The sequence below is a fragment of the Typopeltis vanoorti genome, chromosome 10 (assembly GCF_054136105.1).
Source record: "Typopeltis vanoorti isolate ZY-2024b chromosome 10, IOZ_Tvanoo_1.0, whole genome shotgun sequence".
Classification (NCBI taxonomy): domain Eukaryota; kingdom Metazoa; phylum Arthropoda; class Arachnida; order Uropygi; family Thelyphonidae; genus Typopeltis; species Typopeltis vanoorti.
In genome coordinates, this window is record NC_143558.1 from 5,498,811 (window position 1) to 5,519,279 (window position 20,469).

The 20,469-nt window shown below is 37.2% G+C and overlaps 1 protein-coding gene across 2 annotated transcripts in view; it reads left to right on the top strand.

Annotated features, from left to right (window-relative positions):
• Positions 1-20,469, top strand: part of LOC150102145 (DNA polymerase eta-like) — a 111,893-nt gene that overhangs the window by 74,890 nt on the left and 16,534 nt on the right. For both annotated transcript variants that reach the window (XM_090399260.1, XM_090399262.1), the window contains exon 10: positions 18,895-19,064. In XM_090399260.1, coding sequence (XP_090255386.1) covers positions 18,895-19,064 — 170 coding nt within the window. The remainder of the gene's footprint in view (positions 1-18,894; positions 19,065-20,469) is intronic.

Sequence of the window (20,469 nt, forward strand, 5' to 3'; positions counted from 1 at the left end):
AGCACATTTGAGGCCATTTGGTGTGAGATTGTGGATAGCAGAACTAAATATACAATTGGGTGCTGCTATAGACCAGGTGATGGAAAAGATGGTGGTGACAGTATGCACAAGCAAATAGAAGAAATGAATGGAAGGAGGGTAATTATTATGAGAGATTTCAACTATGGTCACATTGATTGGAGTGAGGAGAGGACACACGGGAGGAAGGAATTGGATTTTATGCGGTTATTAAGGGATAACTATCTGCGACAGCATGTAATGGAAAATACTAGGGGTCAGAGAGTGCTTGACCTAGTAATTACATCTGAGGATTCGGCTGTAACAAATATGACCACATTGACACCAATTGGTGAGAGTGATCACAGGGTCTTGACTTGGGAGGTGGCTAAAGGTGTGGAATTTTCAATTAAGACAGGGTACATGTGGAATTATCGGGCTGGAAAGTATGACAAACTTAGGAGTTTGATTGGTTCAGTGCATTGCATGTACAACTGCTAGGACTAGAAGTTGATAGTGCATGGGATGCAGTTAAGAAATGTTTGCATGAAGCAATGGCTGACTGTATACCTAGAGTCCGAATAATAAATCAAGTAGGGGTTAAATGGATGAATAACACCATTAAGCTTGAGCTGCAAAAAAAAGAAACAACTAGGAGGGAATTTAAGGAGAAAGGTGACCGGCAGGCACATGAACGGTATAAAGCGCAGGCCAGAAGTGTGGTAAGAAAAGCAAAAAAGTATTACGAAAGAACATTGGCCATGCAGGCTAAAGAGAATCCTAAACAGTTTTTCAGATATGTAGCAAGTAAAAGGAAAAATGTACATGGCAGAATGATTTTAAAGAATGCCGATGGTGGAGAGGTAACTGAATCAGTTGATATAGTTGAGTTACTGAGTGAGCACTTTGCAAGTATATATCATCCAGGTGGTGACTTTACAGAAATGTCACCACCTGGATAAACCAGTAGATTATATGGCAATTGTGGTGAATGAAGTGTAGGTGAGTAGTCTATTGCATAACCTCAATGTCAATACATCCGTGGGATTGGTTGGTATACCAGCTCGTGTCGTACGAGAAGCAGCTAAAGAATTGTCAGTAGCCTTGACCATTTTGTTTAATTTGAGTCTCGTGTCTGGGTTAGTCCTGAGGGGGTGGAAAGAGGGGAAAATAGTTCCACTGCATAAAGGTGGTTCCAAGACTGCCATTGTAAATTACCGACCGATTAAGCATATCAGAAATCATTGTCAAGGTCTTAGAGAAATTAGTCAAGAAAAGAATACAGGATTGGATAGATGAAAATGGGATATTGTATGGGGGACAACATGGTTTTGTGAAGGATAGATCATGCCTCAGTAACTTGCTCACGTTTTATAACACAGTGATGGCTGAACTGGATAGGGATAATGGGTTTACAGTGATACTACTGGACCTTGCCAAGTCCTTTGACAGGATACCACATGGAACCCTAATCAGTAAACTGGAGCAGATTGGGGTTAGATATAGGGTTGGAGAGATGGATAGGAGGATGGTTGAAGGAGAGAGAGTGGTTTATGCAGGAGTGGAGTCTAAAAGACGGCTTGTGACTAGTGGTGTGCCACAGGGCTCTGTTCTTGAACCACTGATTTTCAATTTGTTTATCAATGATATAGGAAAGGATTTGAGAGGAAGTGTTCACTTGTTTGCTGATGATGCAAAGTTGGGTAGAGCAATTGTGAGTGCACAGGATGTCAAAATGTTACAGGATTATTTGGATAGTTTGGAGGACTGGGCTAGGAAAAATGGATGTCAATTTAATGTGGCAAAGTGTAAGGTTATGCACTTTGGGGTGAAAAGAATAGCAGCAGTATATCGCATTCGTGGAACCGTGCTCCAGGAGATTGATGAGGCCAGAGATTTGGGAGTGTTGGTGGATAGGGAATTGAAGTTTAGGGGACATATTGCAAAAGTGACTAAATCAGCTCATCAAATCACTTGGCTCCTGAAAATACTTTAACATGCAAAGACAAACAAGTTGTTGTTCCTCTGTATCGAGCCTTGATAAGATCCCATGTGGACTACTGTGCCCAGTTATGGGCACCAGGGTATCTTCGTGATGGGGAGGAAGTGGAGAGGATCCAGAGACGAGTGACCAAGATGATAGAAGGTCTGTGGAATGAACCTTATGAGAATAGGTTGAAGATTTGTGGGTTGCAGAAATTGGACGATAGGCAAAGGAGGGGTGATATGATTCAGACATTCAAATTACTGAAGGGTTTCTATAAGATTGATCCAGAAGATATTTTTGAAAATATGACTGGTGGTGGGAGGACTAGGGGCCATGCATGGAAGCTGGGCAAGAGCATGGTTGACAAGGGAGTTAGAGCTAGGTTTTTTACTTGGAGAGTGGTGAATGAGTGGAATAAGCTTCCAGAGTCTGTTGTGGGTGCTACGACTGTGAATGAGTTCAAGGCAAGGTATGATAGATACTGTGTCAATGTCGAATAGTTGTTCTTAAAATGATGTTAGGGCCTCCCTCGATGAGTCTGTCGACTCCTTGGAGTTGCCTGGAACAATAATAATAATACAAATAGTCCAGTTGAAACCAACACTGAAATAACTTGACCAATTTTAAGAGATTCTAAATACCAAGTTTCATTCTGTTCTGTTCCAGCTATCCATTATGGAATTATGAATATCATTTTACCAATTTGAAATCAAAATTGAATCACATGGGCATCTTGTGCTTTTCCATATTTATTAAATTCCATTAACTAGAGCAGAGTTATTACCATATATAACTACAACAGATTTTCTTTTTTGTGTTCCTGCAAATGTTCTATTTGAAAAATTGGAAACAAAAGTTTATTATTTAAGATTGCTAACTAGTTACATTCATTCCAGTAAGAGTATTGAATTATATTTTAAAAAACGTGTACCATATGTATTACTTACATACTGCCTGTGTTTACAATATGTTCTTTCATATATTCAAAAATATTGCAGCAGATATATATTTGCTGCAATATAGACAAACTATGTTCTGCAACTTGAGATCAAAGAGTGTTAGAATTAATCAAGGTGTCTCAGGTAAATATATGCCTATTTTACTACCAGTTGGTTACAGTAATCATGCAATACTCTCCTGTAGTAGCTAATTATATATATGATCCAATTAGGACAGGTTACATACTGAACTACAAAGCTGGAAATTATGACCATCTCAGGAGAATACTATTTTTGGTCCCTGGTATCAGTTAAATAATATCAGCAATGCTTGGAAAACGGTGCTTAAATGAGCCAGTATTATCTGAATGTAGAGTTTGAAGAACAAATAAATCGAGAGTGAAATGGATGTGCAACCTTATTTAAGCAAGAGATCATAAGAAGATGATGTAGAAGGAATGTTAGAGAAGTTATGAAATATATATATAATGCAGAAAGTTATGAGTATTATGTGGAAAGCTAAATCAGAGTATGAAAAGAAATTAGCTATGCAGGCTTAAAAGCAGTCCAAAAAATTTTATCTTTATGCAGCAAATAAAAGAAAGAATGAATGTGGAAGAATAACTTTACTGAATGTATATGGTACTCTTGTCAGAAGAGAAGCTGATGAGATTGTTCATTTAATGAGTGCTCCCTTTGCTAAAATATATACGTGTATGTGACATGATGCACAGTGCTACTACATTGGGTGAAGAAATAGAACTGCTTGAAAATGAGGTAGAAGAGTTCTTGCATAACATGAATAAAATTGACAGTAGGGAAAGCTGGAATATCAGCTCTTATTAAAAAGGAATGTTCAGTCAAATTGGCTATGCCTTTGGTATGTTGCTCAGGAAAGATACCACAGGAATGGGAAGAATGTATGATAGTTGTACAAGGGTGGTGCAAAAAATTATGTCTAACTACTTACCTATCAGTATCTCTGGAGAGGCATTGAAGATTTTAGAGAAGTTGGCAAGAACTCATATACAAAAACTGGTTGACAGACAAGCTATGCTCTGCAAAATTTTTCTGCTTGGTTCACCAACTGGAAAAATTTTAACATCTATCTCTGATCCAGAGTAATTTAATAATAAGGTGATCCTTTTCATTACTTGTATATGGGAAATATATGACTTCTGCGTTACTTCAACCTTTGTATCTCTTCTGGTTCTGGCTCCTACTGATGAAGCCTCAATAAAGTGCAAAGCTGGGCAATAGCAATATACAAACCTGAAAGGATGTGTGCCTTGCATTATGGGATACTAAGGTAATTGATGTGAAGCCATTAGCCTGTATATATACAAGCCCAACCATGAAGATACTTCATGCATGAACTTTGTTTCTTTACACTTGGATAAAGGATTAAGCCAAGAATATAATTTTTGGGATCTTTAATTTATGTAATGGATGTACTATAATATATTGTTGGATTTTTCTAAGGCATTTGATAGGGTACCATAAAAAAGGTTGTTGTGTATTAACTGCAAAGTAAAGATCTGGAATATAAACTCTTGATTTGGATAAGTGGATGGTTGACAGACAGATATCAAAAAATGGTATGTTGGGGATGTGAATCTGTTAGGTTTAAGGTGACCAGTGGCGTACTTCAAGGGGAACATTCTATTGTTGTTCAATCTATACATTAATGACATTAGAAATCTATACATTAGAAAGGATCTAACAGGAGATGTTCAATTGTTTGCTGATGATACAAAGATAAGGCAATGAAAGATGTTACTGATATCCAGCATTTACAGAATAATTTGAATAGGCTAGAAATATGGGCAAATAATAATGGTTGTCAGTTCAATGTTTGTAAGCATAAAGTTGTGCACTTTGGTGTGATGAGAATTCCAGTGGCATATTATATTATTATTACGGGCAACTCCAGGGAGTCCTTAGACTCATCGAGGGAGGCCCCAAATCATGTTCATCACAACTATTCGACATCCGTACAGTATCTATTATACCTCGCCTTAAACTCATTCACTGTCACAGCATCCACCACAGACTCTGGCAGCCCATTCCACTCATTCACCACTCTGAAAGTAAAGAACACAGCTCTAACACCCTTACTTACCACACTTTCCCCCAGCTTCCATGGATGTCCCTTAGTCCTCCCACAACCAGACCTGTTCTCAAAAATATCTTCTGAATTAATTTTATAGAAACCCTTCAGTAATTTGAATGTCTCAATCATATCTCCCCTCCTCCGCCTATCAACCAATTTTTGCAACCCACAAATCCTCAACCTGTTCTCATAAGGTTCATTCCACAGACCTGCTATCATCTTGGTCACTCGCCTCTGGATCCTCTCAACATCCTCCCCATCAAGAAGAAACCTAGGTGAGCAAATCTGGGCACAGTAGTCGAGATGGGGTCTTATCAAGTCTCGATACAGAGGAACAATAACATGCTTGTCTCTGCTTGTCAACGTATTCTTCAGCAACCAAGTGATTTGATGAGCATTTGGACACTTTTGCAATGTGCCCCCTAAACTTCAACTCCTTATCCACCAACACTCCTAAATCTCGTGCCTCATTAATTCCTGGAGTACAGTTCCACCAATGTAGTAAACTGCTGCTGCTCTTTTCACCCCAAACTGTATAACCTTACATTTTGCCACATTAAATTGACATCCATTCTCCTTAGCCCAGACCTCCAATCTATCCAAATCATCCTGCAAAATTTTGACATCATCTGCATTCACTATCGCCCTACCCAACTTTGCATCATCCGCAAACAAATGAACTGTTCCTCTCAGATCCTTTCCTATATCATTTATGAACAAATTAAACAGCAGTGGTCCAAGAACAGATCCTTGTGGCACACCACTAGTCACAGGCCGTCTTGTGGACTCTACTCCTGAATAAACCACTCTCTGATATCTCTCCGTCAACCACCCTCCTATCCATCTCACCAACCCTTTATCCATCCCCATATGCTGCATTTTACTGATTAGAATTCCATGTGGTATCCTGTCAAAGGCCTTAGCAAGGTCCAGTAGAATCACTGTAAACCCATTACCCTTATTCAGTTCAGCCGTCACTGTGTTATAATACGTGAGCAAGTTATGGAGGCATGGTCTACCCTTCACAAAACCATGCTGTCCCCGATTCAGTATCCCATTTTCATCTATCCTATCTTGTATTTTCCTCTTGACTATTTTCTCCAAGACCTTGATAACGATTCCTGTTATGTTGATTGGCCAGTAATTTTCAACAGCAGCCTTGGAACCACCTTCATGCAGCGGAACTATTTTCCCCTCTTTCCACCCTCTTGGGACTGACCCAGACCCGAGGCTCAAATTAAACAAAATGGTCAAGGGCACTGACAGTTCTTTAGCCGCTTCACGTACGACATGAGCTGGTATACCATCCAATCCCACAGATGTATTGACATTGAGGTTCTGTAATAGACTATTTACTTCTACTTCATTCATCACAATTCCAGTATAAGCTGTTGGTTCTTCCATTCCTGCAATGTCACCACCTGGATGATATACTCTTGCAAAGTGCTCTCTCAGTAATTCCACTATATCGACTGATTCGGTTACCTCCCTACCCTCAGCATTTTTTAAAATCATTCTGCCATGAACATTTTTCATTTTTCCTTGCAACATATTGAAAAACTGTTTGGGATTCTCTTTAGCTTACATGGCCAATTTTTTTTCCATTCTCCTTAGCCCAGACCTCCAATCTATCCAAATCATCCTGCAAAATTTTGACATCATCTGCATTCACTATCGCCCTACCCAACTTTGCATCATCCGCAAACAAATGAACTGTTCCTCTCAGATCCTTTCCTATATCATTTATGAACAAATTAAACAGCAGTGGTCCAAGAACAGATCCTTGTGGCACACCACTAGTCACAGGCCGTCTTGTGGACTCTACTCCTGAATAAACCACTCTCTGATATCTCTCCGTCAACCACCCTCCTATCCATCTCACCAACCCTTTATCCATCCCCATATGCTGCATTTTACTGATTAGAATTCCATGTGGTATCCTGTCAAAGGCCTTAGCAAGGTCCAGTAGAATCACTGTAAACCCATTACCCTTATTCAGTTCAGCCGTCACTGTGTTATAATACGTGAGCAAGTTATGGAGGCATGGTCTACCCTTCACAAAACCATGCTGTCCCCGATTCAGTATCCCATTTTCATCTATCCTATCTTGTATTTTCCTCTTGACTATTTTCTCCAAGACCTTGATAACGATTCCTGTTATGTTGATTGGCCAGTAATTTTCAACAGCAGCCTTGGAACCACCTTCATGCAGCGGAACTATTTTCCCCTCTTTCCACCCTCTTGGGACTGACCCAGACCCGAGGCTCAAATTAAACAAAATGGTCAAGGGCACTGACAGTTCTTTAGCCGCTTCACGTACGACATGAGCTGGTATACCATCCAATCCCACAGATGTATTGACATTGAGGTTCTGTAATAGACTATTTACTTCTACTTCATTCATCACAATTCCAGTATAAGCTGTTGGTTCTTCCATTCCTGCAATGTCACCACCTGGATGATATACTCTTGCAAAGTGCTCTCTCAGTAATTCCACTATATCGACTGATTCGGTTACCTCCCTACCCTCAGCATTTTTTAAAATCATTCTGCCATGAACATTTTTCATTTTTCCTTGCAACATATTGAAAAACTGTTTGGGATTCTCTTTAGCTTACATGGCCAATTTTTTTTCATAATCCGCTTTTGCTTTTCTTTCCACCCTTGTTATCTTCCTGGCCTGAGCTTTATACTGTTCCTGCACCTGCTGGTCACCTTTCTCCTTAAATTTCCTCCACAATTGTTTCTTTTTTTGCAGCTCAAGCTTAATAGTGTTATTCATCCATTTAATCCCTACTTGATTTATTATTCGGACTCTTGGTATACAGTCAACCATTGCCTCCTGAAAACACTTCTTAACCTCCTCCCATGCACTATCAACATCCAGCCCTTGCAGTTTTACATGCCATGGCACTGAGCCAAGCACACTCCTAAGCTTGTCATACATACCAGCCCAGTAATTGCACATGTACCCTGTGTTAATTGTAAATTCCACTCCTTTAGCCACCTCCCAAGTCATGACCTTATGATCACTCTCACCAGTTGGTGGCAACATGGTCATGTTCGTTATGGCCACATTCTCAGATGCAATTACTAGGTCAAGCACTCTCTGCCCCCCTAGTATTTTCCACTACATGCTGTTGCAGATAGTTGTCCCTTAATAACCGCATAAAATCCAATTCCTTCCTCCCATGTGCCCTCTCCTCCTTCCAGTCAATGTTACCATAATTGAAATCACCCATAATAATTACCCTCCTTCTACTCATTTCTTCTATTTGCCTATGCATACTATCTCCACCATCTATTCCATCACCTGGTCTATAGCAGCACCCAATTGTACATTTTGTTCTGCTAGCCTCTATCTCACACCAAATAGCCTCAAATGTGCTCTTTTCTCTATCCTTCAGTTCAACTTCTATATTCCTTGGCTGCAACTCATCAGCTATCATCAATAATACTCCTCCCCCCTTTTTATTCTCCCTGTCACTCCTGAATACACTATACCCGTCGCATTCAATCCCACTAGCTTTATCATCTGTCAGCCATGTTTCACTAATACCAACAACCTGTGGCCTGGAAGTGCCAACCAAGGTCAAAAACTCTTCCTTCTTGTTCCTAATACTCCTGGCATTAGTGTACATGAATTGCAGAAGCCCGTTAGTCCCATCCCTGCTTTGATGCCTTATACTAACTATCTCATTCTGATTTGTTGTCCTTTGTACTCGCTCGAGCATATTATACTCATTCATACACTCAACTGCCTCCCTAAAGTCTTCATATCTACTCCCCCCCACTTAATAAATCTACTTTCCCTGAGTCTGTACATCCACTTCATTCATCAACACTTTTTCAAGCCTCTGTACACCAAATCCATTCAAATGTAACCCATCCATCTTATATAAATCTTTTCACTCATCAAACTCACTCCACACATCCACAAATTCCACACCACTCTCCATACATAACCCACACATAAAGTCATTGGCAATTATGCCCCTCCTTCTAAACACTTCACTGTCATACCGTGGCAAAATACTCACCATCCTAACTCTCACTCTTTTCTTTTGCTACCTCAAGTAATTCCCTCACATCCTCTGTCATTTCCATTTTGTCTTCTTTCAATCATTTGTTCCTGCCACGACTATCATTTCTTTCACCCTCTGTTTTTGCACTCGAATAGATTCGCTGACGTCCTTTATGTTCGCACCTGGTTGGTACGATTTCGTCAAACTCTCAACTATCACACCTCTTAATAGTGAATCTCCGTACAGCACTCGCTCCTTCATTTTATTTATGTTTACGAACATTCTCTTATTTTTCGTATCAGACTTTCGCCGTTTATTAGTCTGTACGTTCAGTACACATTTTTCCATATGCTCCAGTTTTCGCTTTGCTCTGTGTATCGCTCCGCTCAACCGTGCTATATCACTACTTGCGTCTATCTCACTATTTTCATTATCATTTAAATCATCCATTCGTTCTGTATTTCTTCCTTTATTTACACTTTCAACGACGCTCTCACACCTATATGGTACTACCTTGCAATTCCTTATCACATCACTATTTTCTATATTCTGACTTTCTTTAACGATATCACTCTCGCCACCCAAAACACGCTTTAGATCCTCATTCTCCTTACACTTTTGCACATATTAACTCCACTATCACCATCTAACCAGACTCCAACCGCTCTTCGCAAAGCATACATCTCACAGACAGTGCATTGCATAAACCCTTTTATATCAAAACTCTTAAACAAACATGGCGACCTGGCGGTTATTTTATTTTTTTTTAATCGGTGCCATATGGATGCTATCTTATCTTAAAAATAATAATTAAAATAACACAGAAAACACACAAAAATCGCACAGACACACTAAGAAACGAAAAGCAAACAATACTATGTAAAATTCTAGTAAAATAGCCAATGATAACATAAAATACTACTGATCTTTTCAGGAGCTCTCGACAAGCCGACGATCATATCAGTGTGACACCTACCGACCATTTTAGTTGGGTTATGCTACAAGAAACTGATGGGGCTAGGAATCTTAACAAGTCCTTGTAAAGAGGCAAAATGACTTCCTTTTCCTTGCATGTCAATCATCCTCTGAGTTGAATTTGCAATTTTTGCTGTGTGATCTTTGAACTTCAAATTCCTGTTCACCATAATGCCAATTGCAAATACAACTCAGAGGATGATCGTGATGTTCAAATGAACCTTGACATGTAAGGATAAGAAAGTCATTTTGCCTCTTTACAAGGCCTTGTTAAGATCACATCTGAACCACTGTGCAGATTTGGGTTTTTGGAGAGGATAAAGAAGCTATGGAAAGGGTGCAAAGAAGATTCACAAAGATTATATCAGGATTATGGAATTTAGATTATGAGGATAGATTGAGAGTATGTAGAACTACAGATTCTGATTAGCAGGAGAAAGGGTGATATGATAGAGGTGAATAAACTTCTGAATGAATGTTATAGGATATTGTCTGATGAAATTTTTTGTTATATGGAAGGTGGAGTGAGAACATGGAGTCATTCATGGAAGTTTGTTTGCAGTTGAGAAAGTGGTAAGAGCTAGATTTTTCTCTCACAGAGCAGTGAGCAAATGGATCAGTTTGCCTCTTGAAGTGATGAGTGCATCTAATATGAATGAGTTTAAGAGAAGGTATGGCAGTTGGTTTGGGTGATGTATAGCCTCTCTAGGTTGAGCCTTTTATTCCCTGCTGGTCTCAGATAATAATAATAATATTTAATCACTTTAACCTTTATAACTTATTCTTAATATAGCTCATCATTTTAAAATCAACTCATTCAACAAAGATTCTGAATATTACACAGAATTGTTATTCTTTATTAATTTTGCAATATCATATCATATCATATCATATCACTTGATTGGAAAAATACCCAAGATTATAAAGTTGCCTCTCATCAAAGAAAAAACTTAGACTTAGCTAGTCTTTCAGCATCACTGAAAAATGTCACTGAAAGCCTGGTCTATGTTACCAGGATTATTCATAAGTGCTAACTCCATAATGAAAGTTGAAACAGTGAGTGAATAATTTATGTAGTATTTTATTTAGATTATTATTATTGCACGGGCACCTCCGTGGAGTCCTAATACTCATAGTAGATATCATAGAAGACTCATAAAATCCAGAAAATCATCTCTTAACATTATTGATATTAATAGCATAAAAATATATTTTTGGATGGAGAATTTTTTTACATGAAAATATAAACAGTTTCAGGAAGAGTTCATTCTTTCTTCTTACAATATTTACAGTATGCAATTATAATATTTCATATTGTGGAAGTAGTGTCTATGAGTGCTTTATAAAATAAGTTGGAATTTTAAAAAAATTAAAATTGTGGTCATCACAAACCATAGATCTTAATTCTGTTATTTTTTCATGGTGATATCAGAACCGCAATGTCAGTTATGGGGACATATTAAGAACACACATAGAACACAAAATGTACAATCTTTGGTGGAATGAAGATATATATATGTGATGCTCCAGCACCATTATCCCATCCCTGTAGTGGTTCTCAGTAAGATCTGCAAAATACCCCTCTACAGCTGCAATCACCTCTTGATTCAAAGAAAAATGTGCTGACCAGCGAGGAAGAGTTTTAGTTTTGGGAAAAGATACACATAAGAGGAAGCCAAATCAGGGGAATAGGGTGGGCGTTCCAACAATTAATAGTGCAGATCCCTTAATTTTCCCATTGTGGGCAGGTGCATTGTTATGATTATAATTAATAAACAAAATGCCTTTAGCATTCCAAAACACCGATGCCATGACCTTACCCTGATGGAACTGACTTTGTCTTTTTTGGCGCTGAACGACTGGCTTCTTTCCTCTGTTTTGACTGCTGTTTGGATTCTGGTGTGTAATGGTGAATCCAAGTCTCATCCATTGTAATAAATCAACACACAAAATCAATTTTATTCTTGTTAAAACGTTCCAAACACTGTTCAGAGATTTTCATGCGAGTGTGTTTTTGATCTGCTGTGAGCAAGTGCGGCACCCATCTTGTGCAAAGCTTTTTCATTTGCAATTCTTCATGCAAAATATATCCTACACGTTCTTTTGAAATGCCTATAGTCTCGGTAATTTCACGCTCTTTGACTCGCCAGTCATCCAATACCATATCGTGCACTTCATCAATAATTTTTGATGTTGTTACACTTTTTGAATGTCCTTCACGTGGATCATCTTCAAGGTTGGTGTTGCAGTATATATATCGGGTGAATATTCCAGGTGTGTGGTGCTCATCCATGAAATATCAGTATTACCGATATTATAAAATCCCCAATTGTTTGAGACTTCGTGCGATTCCTAAAATGGAACGCAATATTAATGCTTCATTGTCCTCTTCACGAGGATAATAAAGCATTAGTGCTTCATGAAGAGGGCACTTTTTTACATGTAAACATTGCATCACATTTGCGTTAATAGCGCAGGTGTGCTTTCAAAATGGATATACCTTTGAGCCCTTCGAAATGATGTAAAGAGGGCAGCGTGTCAAAATCTTAGCGTTTTAGTATTTTTAAACCGCTGAGATGGCGAGACTGGATGAGCTAAAATTTTGAGCTCATTCAGCACCTAGTGTGTGTGATTTGTTATTGTGTCAACCAATCCAATTGAACTTTGTCACTTGAGTTGAGTGCTTTTCGTATATTACAAACAGTTGTTATGTATGTTTTCTGGAACTGAAAATTTGAAAGTGGATGCTAGGAGAAAAATGCTAATTGTTTTTCTTTTGTTGTGCAGTATAGCATCTGTTGAGGTTGCAAAGTTTTTTAACAGTATATAGAAACATTTTTATTCTAGTCTTTGAAATCAACAGACAGTAAAAAATATCTATTCCTGAATAAAAATGAATATTCTGTGTATTATAAGACGTTAGATCTACAACAAAATACCAGCATATGTGAGATTGATAAGACAGAAGAACCACTGATACTAAAAAAAAAAAAAACTGATGAATGTACGATTCTCGAAGGTGTGGATAATTCCGATAATGATCAGATGTTATGTATACTGAGTCTCAGTAAACAAAAAAAATTTCTTGAAAATGGAGCGAAATATACACAAATCAGAGCAATACATATAACATGGGCAGCAAATTTAACGAGATGATTTGCTGTTTCATCAAACGATATTTATTCCTGCCATTCTCTATCTCCTCATGTTTTTGTTTTTTTGAATTATGCCATCATAAATTCACATATTCATGTCTAGACTTTATAGGATCGTGCTATTTGCTCTACCCAGCAACTTATAGGACACACATATCAAAAATGTTAATTATTAATAATTCGTTAACCATTAATGAAATTATTTCTACTCACACTTATTATTTCTTTTCATTTCCTATTCTGACATGTCTTATAGGGGTGCTTAAGAGTCAAAGCTGTATAACTGAGAGGAGACCTCCACATAGCCTTTAAAGGAATGCGGAGAGCCGATCAGGGCTTCTGACCTAATGTCCAGTCCTCACCTTCTTGTGGTGCACCCTGTTGGTTATCTACTTTGATACTGAACGAACGAGGATGAGAAATTTGGGATTTAGCAGCCCAAATTGTATTCTTATTGATTAAACCAAAATAAAAAATGATGGTACAACATGACAAAATTTCATGCCGGCTGGGGCGTTGCCTGGTTAAACAACACCCCTGTTGTTTTCGCCAGGAATCCAGGGCAAACAGCGAAAAGTCAGCTACTGGAACAAATCAAAAAACACACCCCAACTCAACATCACCAGAGTTAAAGATCGGTACTATCAACCTGATAAGTACCGATTTTATAAGAATCCTGAATGGCAAAGAAATGGAGCTAGCGGAGGAATTAGATAAGTACCAGATCGACATAATAGGGGTGAAACAAAAAAGACAAAAACTGTTGAGATCTTTGTGAACAATAAATACAAAATGTTATATTCAGGCAATAACAATCAAGGAAAAGAAGGAGTAGCCATAGTATTCAACACAAAATACGAGGCTAATCTTCTTGAATGGCAGGCAGTGTCAAGTAGAGTGATTTGGGCAAATATCAGAATGGGGAACTAGACAATGAGACTTATTTGTCTCATTGGTCCCACAGAAGGTTCTACTAAGGTAGAAGTGGAGGAATTTTTTGAGGCTCTACAGAAAGCTACTGACACAATGAAAAAGGAAAAGTTGGTCCTTGTTGGGGATCTAAATAGCAGAGTAGGAAGTGATTGTCAGACATACAAAAATATTTTGGGAAAATTTGGAGAAAAGAGCAAAGCTAATAATAATGGCAAATACCTGTTGGATTTCTGCTCAGGACATGGACTGGTTATTACTAACACCATGTTTCAACATAAAAATGTGCACAAATTCACATGGAGAGAAGAGGCAAGGAAGAAGAAAAGTCTCATTGACTATGTTATTGTTGATAGTGATGTTTTCTCCCTGGTGCAGGACACCAGAGTGTACAGAGGATTTGAAATTGGAAGTGATCATTATTTAGTCTTGAGCAGGATAAAATTGAATTTCATATTGAAAAGAATAACATGTAAGAAAGTTTTAAAGCGAATAAAAGTTGAGCAGCTCTCAGATGTGAATTGTAGACTAAAATACACAAAGATTATTGAAGAAAAAATGAAAGTGTTTGAGAACAGGAATCAAACCTCGGAGTTTCAGTGGCAAGCTTTGAAGAAAGCTCTGATTGACTCAGCTAGAGAGGCATGTGGTGAAGTTGTCTGCAAGGATAGAAAAATTAGAACTCCATGGTGGACACAGGAAGTTAAAGAGGCAGTGAAAGAAAAGAAGAAAGCATATCAAAAGTTCCTGGCAAATAAGTCAGCTTGTGCTCTTAGAGAATACAGAGACAAATGCAAGAATGCTAAACACTGTGTAAAACTAGTTAAACAAAAGTCATGGGTGGACTTTGGCAAGAATATAGAAAATAAATATCAAGAAGGTGGCAAAATATTCTGGAGGTTGTTGAAGAAGCTTAGGAATGGAGGAAAGAGTGCTGTAAAAGGAGTTAGAGATGATGAAGGTGACATGAAAACGGAAGAAAAAGATATCCTTGAAGTATGGAGTAATTACTTTGAAAAACTGCTAAATGAAACGACCAGTGATGACAGCACAGTGGTAAAAAACACTGACCAGGCATGCAGTCAGAAATACATATGAATACTTGAACTAGAAAAAGCCATCAAAGGCTTAAAATGTGGAAAGGCAGCAGGAGTAGATGATATTCAACCAGAAATGCTGAAGTATGGTGGTATAAAAATCTTACAGCGGCTGCACTGCATAGTTCAGAAAGCCTGGATGGAGGGACGAATTCCCTATGATTGGAGTAGATCTCTCATAGTACCCATATATAAAAAGGGAAATAAAACTGAATGTGAGAATTACAGAGGTATTTCCCTACTAAGTGTTCCTGGCAAGATCTATGCAAGTATACTTGAGAAATGATTGAGAAGAATTGTGGAAGAAAAGCTTGGTGAAGAACAAGCTGGATTCAGGCCAAATAGGGGCTGTCAGGATCAGATCTTCACTTTACGACAAATAGTCGAGAAAGCATGGGAATATAACAAAGATCTGTATTTAAGTTTTGTCGATTTGAAAAAGACATATGACAAAGTGCCAAGAGAGAAGCTATTCAATACGCTACAGTTATATGGTGTCAATGGGGCATTATATCAAGCAATACTTAGTCTTTATTTGAGTTGTAAGTCAGCAGTTAGAATTGAAGGAAGTACAGGAAAATGGTTTAATGTTAAATCTGGTGTGAGACAAGGATGTACGTTATCCCCTCTGTTATTCATTATCTATATGGATCACATTATGAAGGAAAGTGGTATTAAACATGATATCAAAATTGGAGATGTTAATGTCAGCTCTTTGCTTTATGCAGAGGATATTATACTTCTAAATAAATCCACTACAAGTCTGCAAGATTCTCTGACTAAATTGAATAACTGTTGTAATAGATATGTTATGAAGTTCAGCAATAAAAAGACAAAGACAGTGAAAATAGGCAGTATCATTGAAAATGTCAACTGTGTTGTGAATGGAGAACCTGTGGAACAAGTAAAACATTTCAGCTACATAGGCACGATTTTTAGTGAAGATGGTAAATTCAATATAGAAATAGACAACAGAATCCGCAAAGCTGGTGTGTTGGGAAGTCAATTGAATAAATTCATATGGAATAAGAGAGAAATTAGTCGGAACACTAAATTAGCTATATACAAGACGGTGTTCAAACCAGTTTTAACTTATGGATCTGAGAGCTGGGTCAGAAGTAAAACACTTGACCAGAGACTAGAGACCGCAGTTATGAGAGTCCTGAGAAAGATTAGAGGCGTGAACAGATGACATCAATGGCAATATCATATTAAAAATGAGGATATGAGGAAAGAACTTGACATTGTCAGCATCCAGGAGTGCGTTAGCAGAGCTAATCTCAGGTGGTATGGTCACTTAACAGAATGGGCGAGAAAAAATTAACAAAACAAGTGTTCTCTGCAGGTTGGCAGGAAAACAACCCAGAGGAAGACCAAGATATATGTGGATCAGTACGGTACAAAGTGCCTTAGATGATAGAAATATAAGATCTGATAATGTTGGAGTCTTGACAAGTAACAGACTTATTTGGAGGTAAATTGTAGATAGGAAGTTAGTAATGATGTAATTTTTTCATGTATACTATCATATCCTGTACATCCCTTGAGGGTACATGGCAGTAATTTGATGTTGATGACGTCTTATAAATGATGGTTCACATATTTTCATCTTTGAGTATTTCAAATATACCAACCGACTATAGCATTTCTTCTTCATTGTTGTTTTCTAATAAATCTTAAAAACAAACAGATTGTTCCACCACTGTACACAGAAGTATTCAAAGTTATCCTGCAATTAATTGCATTGGACCAGTTAAGACGATGATGGGCTATCCGCTCTCAAAACTTTCATACATTGATAAAAATGAAATCATATGGTCATGGGCATCTGCAGAGGGAGGGAGGGGGGGGAAATGGAACTCCCCCGGACTCGAATAAAAAATTCCACAAATGATAATCGTAAAAGTGATTGAGATATGTTAACTTAAACCCTTGACCATGGAAAGTTTTGTCTGTCTTAAAATTTTATTATGAATTGGCCTGTTTCTTCACCCACGGCAGGGTTACCATAGAATACGTATTTTATTGCAGCAATAAAACACGTGTTCCTGTTTTTGGTTCATCTTTTTCTGATTTGTGAACAGCGAGACCAGGTTCTTTTTCCCTCTGTGTCACTGAGTGAAGTGTAAATTGTAAATTTATAGCGAAACAAATTTAAACAGAAAAATACATTTTTAAAAGGTATGTAAATTAATATTATTTTAATTGTTAGTTTTATGTTTTTTTGCTTTTTAACTGAAATAATTTAATTTAGGATTTTGGGTTTAATTAATTGGTTGATTTTTTAATAAACTGTGCCGGTCAATTTTTTTATATATGAAATTGTGCTAAAAACTATTAATTCTGAATACTTTTTTTTCCAAAGAATTAAAGATAATTAAAATCTATGTAAAATGAAAATAATATACTGTATTTATAGTTTACATCGATAAATAATTACATCAAAAAATGCTAAGACGTTTATTGATTTAATTATTTAATTAAATCAATAATTATAAAAATTTATTGATGTAATTATCTCCAAGCTTTGTCCCCCCCGCGGAAAATTTTCTGCAGACGCACGCCCATGCATATGGTCAAATTGATGTGAAATTTGTAGTGCTTGTTGATATTTATGCAAGATAACCCACACAAGAGCACACCCAACCGAAATGGGCATACAACGCCACTAATATATATATATATATATATCAGTGGCACATTTTATGAGTCTTCTATGATATCTACCAGGAATCTTAGGATTCCATGTAGGTGCCCGTGCAATAATCATAATAATAATAATAATCTAAAAAAAATATACACACACACACACATATAATTGAGGCATTGGACAAGGCCTTTGCAAAATCAAAATTTTGCAAAGGCCTTTGATAAATTTCCACATGACAAGTTGGTAATTAATTGGAAACATTTGGGTTAAATAATAGATAGTTATCCCAGAAGAGAAAAGTTGCTCATGGTGTGCCACTGGGATATTATTGTTTAGTTTTTAAATTAGTAAAATCTGGAGAAGTTTAAATGGAGATATGCAGATGATAAGTTGGGGAGGAGGAGAGGACTGTGATAAGTAGTGCAGATGTTGTGGCCCAACAAGGAGAATAAATGAACTCTGAATGGAGTTTCTAGTTTGATGTTGTGAAGTGTAAGGTTTTGAAAATTGGTCAAGAGCAGGATGTAGAGTAGGTGGAGATATCTTGAAGAAGTTTTAGGGATTACATTCTAAAATTCTGAGGTCATCACAAAGGATTATGGCAGCAGTGTGGAGGACGTGAAAATATAGAAGTAAAGCGATTATGGTTCTATTGTATAAGGTTTTGATCATCCTTTCAAAGGGATGAAAATAAGAATAGTGATCAATAATCCATCTAAAAAATCTAAGAGGATTCACATAAGTTAGCAAAAGCCCAACTTGCTATTTATTATTTTATCATCTTTTTGTTCAGGGAATAATACCAGTCATTTGATTTTATATTTTTTCCCCTTTTCAGCATGTATACTCTTATATGAATTGATTTTTAATAATTTCTTCTTATCACTTCTTAAAATACAAATGTAATTGTACTGTGACCTTCATAATCTTAATTTCCAGAAGTATATTAAATAAGAATTCAGTGATGAATTGTTTGATTTTCTTATTTTTAATGGAAAAAAAGTGATTTTTTTTTTTTTAAATTTAGAACAAAAGAGTTGCAAAATTATTAACTGTTAGCTTTCGCTATCAAGCTGATTCTGGTTCTGAGTCCTTATCACGTTCCTGTCCAATACATATTTATGATGCTGCTAAGTTGGCCAGAGATTCGTTCATGCTAATACAGAAATTTAACACAGCTTCATCAAGTGAAACATGGTGAGATGCTTTGAATAAATAAAATTTTGCAATTTATTACTCTTAAATTGATAGTCAAATTCTCACTTTCCAAACTTGTAGAAACTATAAAAATGATGTGTTATATTGGACAGTTCTGTAATGAATTTCTTTTAGCATAGCATTGTATCCATAGAATGTTACTTTGGGCTTTTCAGTTTGGTTTATTGAGTGAATTTGTTATAGTGAAAGTTGACTATAGTACAATATTGACTTCTAATAGTGTCGATTAGAAGTCAATAGTAGTATGCAGATGCTAGTGTTCATAACCAAGCTGAGAAGGACTTATTGTTTGTTTGAAAACTTTTTTCCCCTCTCCTCTCTAAGACATAATAATCATAACCCTATAGGTTGTACAGATTCTCTACAGAAATTCTCTGATTTTTGTGAGTAGTAATTCTGTATGTCAGAAATTGGAAACATAGCTAATTAAGAAGAACCAGTCCTGCAATATTCAAAAAGCAAAAATTCACTGTCTGTTCTACTTTATTTTCCATCTCTACAGCACAGCATCTACCATTCAGTAACAGTTCTTATCAGCTTAGTTATGAACACTAGCATCTGCAAACTACTAGCATGTTAATTGCATGTTCATATTCATGGAGAAGGAAAGAATTCAAAACTCTTTCAAAGTTCATATGAGATATCAATCATAGGAGCTAAAGAAATGATTTGTTATATTTTCTTTAGGAACAAACACTAATATAAGTGTGTAGAGGCTTAAGTGCTGTGAGGACATCATGTTGGAGGCTTAATGGATTTTTTACAACACTCTAAAAGATTTAAATTAGAATTTAATACTTCCTATATTTCGTCCTAGTCACTAGGACATCTACGGGGATTACAAAAACATTTAATGTAACATATGCACAAATAACAAACAATACTAAGCCCAACCACATGGGTGACACTAAAGTCCTATCTAGGTAGAGCGCCCTCTAAGGGCAGTAGGTAGCCTGGAATGTAAGGTGGGAACTCTGGTGATGAGTGTTTCCCAAATCTTCGGAAGCTTAATGCAACCATATTTATTGAGATTTGGTTGGTTTTTGAGAGCTGCTGCTGCTTCTAAGAAAAGTCTATCTTTCTTGAATTTGCTGTGGCGGAGCATGGTGGTTTTCTTCCATGATACTCTGTGGGTGGTCCAAAACATGGTCAGCCAAGCCTGAATGGCCATAGTTGTGTTTGAAGATGTAAGACTTGTGTTCCTCTAGACGGATGGATGCTGATCTGCCTGTCTGTCCAAAGTACGCCAGCTTACAGGAACAGGGTACTTTGTAAACTCCAGGCAGAGAGAGAGAGGAGGGAGCTGATCTTTCGTAGAACGGATAAGGGTAGCCAGTTTGCGATGGGGCTTATATGCTGTGTGTAGATTGTACTGTTTTAGTAT